At 38.6% G+C, this 11,882-nt stretch overlaps 1 protein-coding gene across 1 annotated transcript; it reads left to right on the forward strand.

The window, feature by feature from the left end:
• The first annotated feature begins 2,492 nt into the window (after positions 1-2,492).
• Positions 2,493-5,997, forward strand: LOC107562664 (WAP, Kazal, immunoglobulin, Kunitz and NTR domain-containing protein 2-like). The gene is made up of 3 exons (XM_016247347.1): positions 2,493-2,693; positions 3,218-4,471; positions 4,504-5,997. Exons 1-3 carry the CDS (start codon positions 2,493-2,495, stop codon positions 5,995-5,997), a joined length of 2,949 nt encoding a protein of 982 aa, XP_016102833.1.
• The last annotated feature ends 5,885 nt before the right edge of the window (positions 5,998-11,882 follow it).

Here is an 11,882-nt window from a genome sequence, read left to right on the forward strand (position 1 = left end):
GTCTTTAACTAATGAGTATAGTTCCGTCTGCTGTGTGAAAGCCTCCCAGTCGATATGTTCTTAAACCATGAATATCTCCATTGAGTTTTTCATGTCTTTCAGAACAAACTATCCTGTTATTTTAATGGCACACCCTGAGGTTGCATCAGTCCTCACTCAAGATGTTCAGACTGACAGGAGTTTATTAATTGTTTGTTCCCATTACAATATTTCCTTAAACAAATACATCACACATTGCCTTCGCAGAGGGCAAGTAAGGTAATGCGTCTCCGAAGCAGGTACGTGAAAGAATGCAGTGTGTTGCAGCTCCTTCAGCAATCAATCACACAGAGTTGCAGTGTGTTATCAATGTGCCAGCAGTTAAAGCCTTTTATTCCCGCTGGAGGCCAGATACTCTCCTCAACCTGGATCCTTCACTCAAACACGTTTCCTCGGAAATGCTTGAGAAAAAATACTTGATTGTTAGATGTTCGGGGAATTATATATTTGGATCCAAACTCCCGAGGCGTGAGATATCGTATGGATAACCATTGATGGCCAAAATGTAGTGGATCTTTCCTGAATTTCAGTCTGCCGTCTTAGATGTTTAGATATTTAAGTCAGGTAAAATGCATTTTCCAAAAGCTCAACGTTTATTAAAAAGAGAGAGAAAAAAAGAGTTTGTCCTCATTTGACACCTGAGAGCCTGAAAGGGTTTCTCTCTCTCTCTCTCTCTTTGGAAAGATATCTGAAGACAAAAAATTTCCTACAACTGTTATACGGTTAAACTTTACAACAAGGCACTGTTAAAGTTAATCTACGGTCGCAGGGGTAAAATAAGGTGAAGTTTCTCATGAACACAAATAGTAGCTGCCTTCTTTAATCAGCATTAGTGTTTTTGCATAAATAGATTTTGTGTTTAACTCACAGGCTGTGGTGTTGTGGAAAAGCTACATGAGACAAACCCTCATTTTAAATGACATTTATTCATTTAGACTAATTTAATGCACATCATTTAATGTACAATATCATCAGCATTGGCTGATTTTGACCAGCTCTGCCAAATTAGTGTAAGACGGGGTTAAAGGCGCACCTTAAAGAAAATGTGCTTTACTCCCATATTGCAGAAAATGAATATCTTTATTAAAACAGGGAGTAACACATTTTGTAGGAAATCGTAAACGTAGTAAAATATTATACAAATAATTCAGCTAAAGTGGTCATATTTATATAAGTTAATACGTGTTCAAAACAATCACTTCAGCACAGTTTAAACCATATTCTGTTTATTTTGATTAGTAAAATAGTGCAATTTACATTTATTAACTTGTACAGTCATTTGTACACTATTATTAAAATATATTCAATTTAAAAACACAATAATGAAAAATGCCACCAAAAAAAATATCTAATTTTTTTAAATATTAAATCAAATTAGTGTCCACATGCACGTGCAAACTGAGTTTTGCCTTTAGTGCTTTATTTGTGCATCTTTAGGCTTGCTGTACCCTTATGTCTTTTCTTTCTCAGTGTATGTTAAAATGTAGCGATGGATATCTACTTTTCTCTTTGTTACGTATTAGGCTGTTTATTAGCACACTCCTTAAATATTGGCATTGGTGCTTACAAACATTTTAACACTGTGGTTTTGACTTTTCATTTGCGTGACAGGATTAGATTTTATTTATGCCATATATCTGATAGAACAATCGTCTAATGCTTAATAGATCGTTATATTCCGTAGTTAAATTCCATGATAAACTTTTAATTTAACAGCCGACATGTCAAAGGGAAAACCTTGGAGTGTTATAACACATGTGGATTACGTGTGTTTCAAACTTTGATGTGAAGTTGATGGTTTGCACAGTCATAGTATCTGATTTAACATGCAGATGAGAAGCTTGTGTGCATGGATGTTGCATATAATTAAACGAGAACTTGCTGATTTTGCCGTTTAATGTCCATCAGCAAGATCACAAATATCTAAACCAGCCTTTACATTTAACTTTCTTACCTCGCACACAGTTTTGTCCTTAAAATCCTTTATGTTGCTCAAGTATGATGGAGATTTCATCTGTAATTTGTTAAACTGGTGTAGGCTATATTACTTTAACACTGATATTTGATATAAAATTGGCGTTTATTAACCATTTCTTGCTTTTGGATTCTATGTTTCGTTTTAAAGTGTATAAAATTCCCACGCGCGTGCCAGATAAAGGGTTAAAGCAGCAGCCTAGAGCACTTTCAAAGAGAGGCAGGTGTCCCAGTACCAACCCAGCTCTGGACCAGATGTTTTTAATCCTCTCTCTAGAACTACAGAGTGGTTCATAACTGTCATTGTGTGTCAGGCGAGTTTTGCGGTCAGGAGAATAGCCTTTGTTGCTCAAGAAGTCAAAACTTTTTTTTTTGTCTCCTGCTGCTTGGAAGCTCGAGGCGCAGAATTCTGGCTCAGCTGTTTCAATAAAATTAGGTTAGTAACTCCTCAAAAGAAGTCCTCATTCCTGCCCTCCGACATGTGGTGGATGCTGTTTCCTCGCTGGATCTGGTTCGTCTCAGGACAGTTTTTGCTGCTATTTGTGGACAGGCAATGCGTGAAAGGCATGACTTTGCAAAGAGTTGCTTATTCCCACGCAGGGATCTGTCCAAATGACATGAACCCAAACTTGTGGGTTGATGCAATGAGCACCTGCACAAGAGAATGTGAATCTGATCAGGTTTGCCTTTTCATTCCATTTAAATTAGTTGTCAGTTTGACTGCATGCATATATATGTATTAACACATTTTTATATACAAACTACGTGAATGCATGCATGTCTGTTTCATGTATATATACATACTGTATATATGCAGTTTTTATGTATTTATTACTATTACATGCATGTCAATTTAATTCATATATATGTATATATACAATATTATATATACAGTATATATTACTTCCATGCATGCATCTACATTTAATTTATATGTAAAATATATATTAAATATTATATATACATATTACTTGCATGTATGCATGTCCATTATGTGTATATATATATATATATATATATATATATATATATATATATATATATATATATATATATTATCTATAATTCTTTTCATTCATTCGAGAATACATTTTATATATACATATATTATCTATAATTCTTTTCATTCATGTAATCATGATCATCAAGAGCATACAACTGCAACATCCTGCAAAATGATGCATTCACTCTTTGCTTTGTTCAGGAATGTGAAACGTTCGAAAAGTGCTGTGCCAATGTTTGCGGCAATCGCAGCTGTGTGGCGGCCCGCTACATCGACGCTACGGGCAAGAAAGGGCCCATGGGCATGCCAAAGGAGGCGTCCTGTGACAAGTTTATGTGCACTCAGCAGGGCTCCGAGTGTGAAATCTGGGACGGCCAGCCTGTGTGCAAGTGCCGCGACCGCTGCGAGAGAGAGCCCTACTTCACCTGCGCCTCGGACGGGATGACCTACTATAACAAGTGCTACATGGATGCAGAAGCATGCTCAAAGGGCATCTCCTTATCGGTGGTGGCGTGCCGCTTCCACCTCACCTGGCCAAACACTAGTCCTCTCCCGGCGGGCACTACCGCATTACCCACCACCACGCTGCAGCGCACCACTCCTGAAGATGTGCACGCTCCTGTGATGGTGAACAGCCCATCTCCGCAATCCGTGTTTGTTGGCGACACGGCCAGCTTCCTTTGTGAAGTTGCTGGCCGACCAAAGCCCGAGATAACCTGGGAGAAGCAGATGGACAGGCAAGGAAACGTAATCTTGAAACCCAACCACGTGCATGGGAATGTTGTGGTCACCAACATCGGCCAGCTGGTTATCTACAACGCTCAATTGCATGATGCCGGTGTCTATACATGCGCGGCCACAAATGCTGGCGGATCCATCCGAGCACATTTTCCACTGTCCGTACTTGAGCAAGAGCCAGTCACAAAGTCGAACTCAACACGTTTCCCGGCAGAGGAGTGCTTTAAGGTGCCTGATAGTGAAGATTGTGGGGAGGAAAAGCTGAGTTGGTTTTACGACCCCCAGAGGAACAACTGCTACACCTTTAACTACGGCAACTGCAGCAAAAACCGCAATCGCTTTGACGCTTATGAGACCTGCGTGTCGTCCTGTCAGGATGAACTCGCCTCTCCTTGTAACCTTCCCATCTACCAGGGACCTTGCAAGGCGTATGAACCTCGCTGGGCCTACAGCGGCTCCCAGCACCGGTGCCAACTGTTCGTATATGGCGGCTGCAAAGGCAACGAGAACAACTTCAAAACCAAAGAATCATGCGAGGACACCTGCCCGTTCTTGAGGAGCCATCGCTGCAAGCTGTGCAAGCCACGGCACAAGATGGTGACCAGCTTCTGCAAAAGTGATTTCGTGATTCTGGGACGCATGACGGAGCTGACCGAGGACCAAGACTCGGGTCACGCTCTGATCACTGTGGAGGAGATCCTGAAGGATGAGAAAATGGGGCTGCATTCACTCTTTGCTTTGTTCAGGAATGTGAAACGTTCGAAAAGTGCTGTGCCAATGTTTGCGGCAATCGCAGCTGTGTGGCGGCCCGCTACATCGACGCTACGGGCAAGAAAGGGCCCATGGGCATGCCAAAGGAGGCGTCCTGTGACAAGTTTATGTGCACTCAGCAGGGCTCCGAGTGTGAAATCTGGGACGGCCAGCCTGTGTGCAAGTGCCGCGACCGCTGCGAGAGAGAGCCATACTTCACCTGCGCCTCGGACGGGATGACCTACTATAACAAGTGCTACATGGATGCAGAAGCATGCTCAAAGGGCATCTCCTTATCGGTGGTGGCGTGCCGCTTCCACCTCACCTGGCCAAACACTAGTCCTCTCCCGGCGGGCACTACCGCATTACCCACCACCACGCTGCAGCGCACCACTCCTGAAGATGTGCACGCTCCTGTGATGGTGAACAGCCCATCTCCGCAATCCGTGTTTGTTGGCGACACGGCCAGCTTCCTTTGTGAAGTTGCTGGCCGACCAAAGCCCGAGATAACCTGGGAGAAGCAGATGGACAGGCAAGGAAACGTAATCTTGAAACCCAACCACGTGCATGGGAATGTTGTGGTCACCAACATCGGCCAGCTGGTTATCTACAACGCTCAATTGCATGATGCCGGTGTCTATACATGCGCGGCCACAAATGCTGGCGGATCCATCCGAGCACATTTTCCACTGTCCGTACTTGAGCAAGAGCCAGTCACAAAGTCGAACTCAACACGTTTCCCGGCAGAGGAGTGCTTTAAGGTGCCTGATAGTGAAGATTGTGGGGAGGAAAAGCTGAGTTGGTTTTACGACCCCCAGAGGAACAACTGCTACACCTTTAACTACGGCAACTGCAGCAAAAACCGCAATCGCTTTGACGCTTATGAGACCTGCGTGTCGTCCTGTCAGGATGAACTCGCCTCTCCTTGTAACCTTCCCATCTACCAGGGACCTTGCAAGGCGTATGAACCTCGCTGGGCCTACAGCGGCTCCCAGCACCGGTGCCAACTGTTCGTATATGGCGGCTGCAAAGGCAACGAGAACAACTTCAAAACCAAAGAATCATGCGAGGACACCTGCCCGTTCTTGAGGAGCCATCGCTGCAAGCTGTGCAAGCCACGGCACAAGATGGTGACCAGCTTCTGCAAAAGTGATTTCGTGATTCTGGGACGCATGACGGAGCTGACCGAGGACCAAGACTCGGGTCACGCTCTGATCACTGTGGAGGAGATCCTGAAGGATGAGAAAATGGGGCTGAAATTTTTGAGGAATGAGCCCTTAGAGGTGACGTTGCAGAACATGGACTGGGCCTGTCCGTGTCCGAACGTCACCTCCTCCGATGGCCAGATCATCATCATGGGGGACGTCAACAACGGTATGGCCATCCTGCAGCCCGACAGCTTCATCGTCCTTTCCAGCACCCGGCGCGTCCGTAAGCTCCGTGAGGTCATCAACAAAAAGACCTGTGACATTTTGAAAGAGTTCATCCAGTAGGACTTTTCCCATCATGTAAAGTAACGATTAAATAGTTGTTCTGATGTTCTAAGAATCGGTCTTTTATGTACAGCTTTTTGTACCCAGACTGTTTGCTTTGACAAGGTTAGATATGTTTCTACAGCTTGAATAGAAATGCTCACATCAACTTGGAAGGTTTTTATAAGAGTTGCCCTACAGTTAAAGTAAAAGAACATTTGTGGACATAGGACGCATTAATCAAATCCATCTGCTTGCCCAAAAACCCCATTTTTATAAATTTAAGTACTGGAAATTAATTTTTGTAATGCTGTGTCATCTGATGATTTTGATAAATTAACTTTTTCTCTCTCTGCTTGTTTGAACTTTCATGGCGGAAGATTTGTTGTTGTTCCTAGTAATTAAATGACTGTTGTATTATAGAGTTAGATTCACTTAATGCACTTAGATAAGTTGTATAATATTGAACATAAGATCGATAGGAGAAATAATCTGTAGGAGAAATAATTAGTCTTTAAGGCTCACTTGTGTATAGAACTGAGTGTATATGATTTAGCACGGACTGCATTTAATTTGAAGCTATTTATTTTGATTTTTTTTAACCAAAAAGCTGTCTGTCAATTCTTACAAGCACTTACGTATTTCTACAGTTGTCTTTTTATTATATTTCTAGTTCAGTGTCTGTCATGATTTGCATTGAGAAGTGACACAAAAATAAACATTTGAAACTCTGTCGAATTCTTTCACTTTTTCAAGTGCACAACACCAATTACGCAAGCATTTTCTTTGCCAAATGTTTGTAAGGAAATCTTCTTTCACAACACAAGCAGTGTTTAAGCATTTGAGTTCATCTTCAGTGGAATTTTGTCTAGAACCTGGTTTAAACTTGGTGGGGTTTTTTTTTAGTAAGGCAAGATACTACAGATGAATAGAGTAAAAAATTACTAATAGATGTCACCATACTTACCCAGTTGATTGATTCCATTAAGAATTGCAAGTTTTTTTAGTATTAAAAGTTTTCCTGAAATGTTCTGTTTAAATATGCAAAATAATGCATTATCTAATTAAATATACATCCGTTTTCTTAAAGTTACAGAAAATAAATCTGAACATTGGATAAAGCCAGGTTCAAAATTTTTATTTGACTTTGTTGACATATTGGAGTCAAAGATTTTTACTGAGGGGATTTTGGATTTCTCTTTTTATCACTCCATAAATAAAAAAATACTGTCAACAGACAGAAAAAATACATTTTCGCCATGTTTTCAGGAGTTAAATATAAACTATATACCAAGTGAATGAGATATGAACAAACCCCTCAGTAAAAACCTTCAGAATATAGATGGGAATAAAACTCTAAATGTTGGTGTATGTAAGTATTGCTGAAGTGGAGGAAAAACTTTTTTTAGAAAACTGCCTTCAAAGATTTCAATTGAATCCACAGTCACAAATATATAAAGTGCAATCAAACAAACACTAGGAAGAGCCAAATAGCCCGAAATTTCAAAACTGACCAGTGCATTACAAAACAATGTTTGTGTCTTTAGTGTCTTTCCTTAAATGATAACATTGGGTGAAATGAATGACCTCGTCCTCGCTGTTGCATACAAATACACATAGCGTTTGAGATGTTGTAGATGTTTGCCTCCAGCATGGATGGGGCCCCTTGGCTCATTCCAGCTCAGACGCAGGGCCATGCTGAGATACGGGGGGAGCTAGAAGATGAAGGACTGTTTGGATATCATGCTTTGACCATTTGGGACTTCCTCTAATGTCCTAACAGATGGTTTCCTTATAGTTTTTCAGGGTGGGCTTCAAAAGACGCCTGCCGCAGGCGGTGGAAAGCAAACCCGTGTGACCTTAAAGGCAGGGAGGGGCAAATATCAAAAGCGTTTTTTAGCTGCCAGACGTTTAGTAGACCGATCGAGGAGGCCGAAGGGAAAAATCGGTAGAATGATGTGGGAATCCATCCAGTTTGATGTCATTCAGAGTTACAGCACATGAGTAAAACTTGAATATGTTGATGAGAGTTTTTAAAGTCCTTCTGTTAGAAGAGAGAGATTGCGACATGTCCTGGGATGCCCTGAAGTTTTCTAGGTATAGTAATAACTTGCGATGGAGCAGGGAATACCTTCTCTCATCCAAAGTAAACATATTGGCTTCCCATAGTACTCTGAATGTTCCTGTTGTAAATATGGCAGTGTAGAAATGGCTCATTGTAGCTGCAAATCCTCCTGGCATCATAAAAGAAAATTTACGGCACAATTCAGAGTAATGTGAACCTCACGCACGCCTCTAATCTGCCAAGTGTGTGCTGAGTTATGAAACCTTGTTCAATGAATTTCACCTGGTGGTTCCTGTTCCCTGGTTTCTGTTTCTTCGATCTGGCTCCACAGACTCGACGGACCCACAGCGACGTGTCCCCGTTTAACATCGAATCATAAAGCAGATGTTTGCCAAAGATAATTTCATTAATATATAACAATCTAAATGAATATTGCAATTAGCATACCTTGCTTTGCAAGTCAAAATGTGCCTAATTGGTTGATAATTATAGGGAACAGCACTGGTTTCAATGAAAGTCAAATTTGGAGCCATAATTACTATTCAAATAATGTTGTTTACACACTGGGATATTATCCAAAAATGTTACCTCAAATAACACCGTGGAGTGTTTTCAGAAACACAGTGTGTAATTGTATGCATTTATTTACATGTTTGGCATTAGAAATGTTTGGCCAGAGAACAAAAAAGACACGGCTGCCAGACTGTGTGGGGTTTGATATGCACAGCAGAGCTCATGTGTTTGTCCATTCAGTGATTTTTCAGGTGAGTTTATTAAACCTTTAGAAACATTATTGAAATAAAGAAATCCCCATGTGCTTTGTATCATACTTGATGCATCAGGCTTTTATGGCTCATATAGTCTGATAAAGTGAGAATATGAAGGAAAAAACAGCTGTTTTATTCAGACACTGAAACTGAGAAAAAATATGCAATTTGCTGCAGATGCTGATGTTTATATGATGTAATTCTGATGCTTGTAATGTAAATCAGTGAGATCTTTCTAACAGTACATCAGATACTGACATAAAATGCTATAAATATCAGCGGTCGCTCTATATCTCCAGTAACATGTCTCAGTGAGATGAGAGTGAAATGCTCCAAACATATAATGCAGTGATTGAGAGCTGAAGAAATAAAGGCTCCTCAGAAGATGTGAGATGTTCTGGAGGCTTGAGAAGATCATTCCTCCGCTGAGGAACAGTGAAAGTAAAGCTTCTGGAAACAAACGCTCCTCAAAAGATCCTGAGGATCAGATTTGAGACGCACTGATTTTTCTAAAAAATTATTCAAAGTTTTGATCATGGTGATCATTTAGAGGCTTTAGAAATTCATACAGTAAAGCTAAGATACAGTAGCTTTTTAGGGTTGAACTGTTATGTGCTCTTTAATAAACTGTAAAATCACATGACCCTCACAATTTTATCTACAGCATATTGCTTGCCCTGACAACATAGTATTTTACAAATATGTTTCATATTGAGTTGTATTCTTATGAATGCTCGTTCAACAAAAACTCTTTGCTCTGCTTTCACATGTGCTGCCACTAATGACTTTTTATTTACTAACAATTGCAAATGCGTTGGACTAATTGTTATTATATAATGCTAAAACTAAATTGCTTCAGATAAAATAAATGTTAACTGAAAATAAAATAAAATATACAAAAACTTAAACTTATTTTATTTAAGCTATTTGCCAAGGCAACCTTTCTCATTTTCTTTAAAGTTGAAGTACTCAAATAATTTAAACTAAATAATTTAAAACTATTAGTAGCTAAAAATATAAAGACATATTTTAAAAAGACAAAAAGAGACAAAAACACAACAAAATTACTAAAACTTTAACTAAAAACTGTTATGTGTTCTTTAATAAACTGTAAAATCATATGACCCTCACAATTTTATCTACAGCATATTGCTTGCCCTGACAACATAGTATTTTACAAATGTTTCATATTGAGTTGTATTCTTATGAATGCTCGTTCAACAAAAACTCTTTACTCTGCTTTCACATGTGCTGCCACTAATTACTTTTTATTTACTAACAATTGCAAATGCGTTGGACTAATTGTTGTTATAGAATGCTAAAACTAAATTGCTTCAGATAAAATAAATGTTAACTGAAAATAAAATAAAATATACAAAAACTTAAACTTATTTTATTTAAGCTATTTGCCAAGGCAACCTTTCTCATTTTCTTTAAAGTTGAAGTACTCAAATAATTTAAACTAAATAATTTAAAACTATTAGTAGCTAAAAATATAAAGACATATTTTAAAAAGACAAAAAGAGACAAAAACACAACAAAATTACTAAAACTTTAACTAAAATGAAAGTTAAAACAGACCATACAAAAAAAAATCTAAAATATTAACAAAAGCTATAATATTATATCAACAGTTTGCCGATTATTCGGCACCGATAGGCGATTGCTGGAACTATCGGTTATCGGCAAAAATCAATGCCGATATTTTTTCCGGTTTGCGGCTGAGAAGATTTTGGCACGTGACACCACGCGGAGTGGGACTCTTCAGATGCCGATTTAAAACACGAAACCGCAGGTAAACAGTACACTACAGGTCATGTTTTCATATCATCATAAAGTCATTCATTTGTTATCTAGATGCTGCATTGTAGAGAAAGAACAGAAGTATGTTTGCTGTAAATGCTGAGAGGACGCGGACATTATTTGGTTAAAAACAGTGTGACAGAAACAAATGTTTCATGTCACGATTGTTAGCATCAGTTTATATCCAGCTCGTCAATTTAATGCATTCATTATCCAGCGAAGATGCAGATTTAAAGCTGTTAAAGTTTCGACAGAAACAAACCAGAAACGCGTCTGATTTCAGTTCTTTTTTTATCGTCACTGAAATACATATTTTATTTTGATTAACCATCAAGTGTTCTCAAATAGAAACAAATAGAGTATACATATAATATGCATATGTATATAATTTCAATGCATTTGTGTAGGTAATCACAGACGGCCATATATAAGCATGACTGTATGGATTTATATTAAATGGTGTCACAATCATGATGATGACAAACCTGAACTCAGGTCTAGGGTTAATAAATGCTGTAGAAGTATTGTTCATTGTTAGATTTTTAACATTGGCTAATTCATTTTTCAGTTTTAAAGTATCTGTTATCGTTAGTTAATGCACTATGAACTATCATGAATGATCAAGGTATAATTAATAATTTAATATTTATTTATATTTAAAAAGGACTGTGCATTTTCATGGTTCAGTACAGTTTTTGTATGTTATTAATGAAGTTAAGCATTATTTTAGTTGGTGTGTTATGTTTGTTTTCATTCAGTACATATTTTAAAAGCATAATTTAAATTACTTTAACTTCTGATGTAGTTTATAGAATTTATTTTTTATTCATTTATTTTTGTTACCTTTGTATCCTTTCGCCAAAAGCAATTCCAAGCCAGCGTTGTAAAAATAGAGAATCTTGGCTTGGTTAAATAAGGGTTAAAATTTAAATAAATAACTACAATAAAAAAACACATATGATTTCAGTACAGTCAGGTTATTGTATTACAAGAGGACAGGGTTTGCTGGTCTGTGCCATGATCTGAACTCATCAATAGATGTCAGTGTCGTACAGACTGTGTTCTTCAATGACTAGTGTTTCATTTCAGCCTAAATGTGCTCTTTGACATGCAGCCTGTGCACTGGAATACAGACTTTCTTTCCTTTTACACAGAATCAATAGAAGGAAACATGATATGTGTAAAATTAACATGCATGATCTTGGATCAGCTGGCATTTATTTGTCAGTTTTAGTCATTAATTTTAATAATTACATAATATATAATTACTT

This window comes from Sinocyclocheilus grahami, unplaced genomic scaffold (genome assembly GCF_001515645.1).
Source record: "Sinocyclocheilus grahami isolate Dianchi unplaced genomic scaffold, SAMN03320097.WGS_v1.1 scaffold832.1, whole genome shotgun sequence".
NCBI lineage: Eukaryota > Metazoa > Chordata > Actinopteri > Cypriniformes > Cyprinidae > Sinocyclocheilus > Sinocyclocheilus grahami.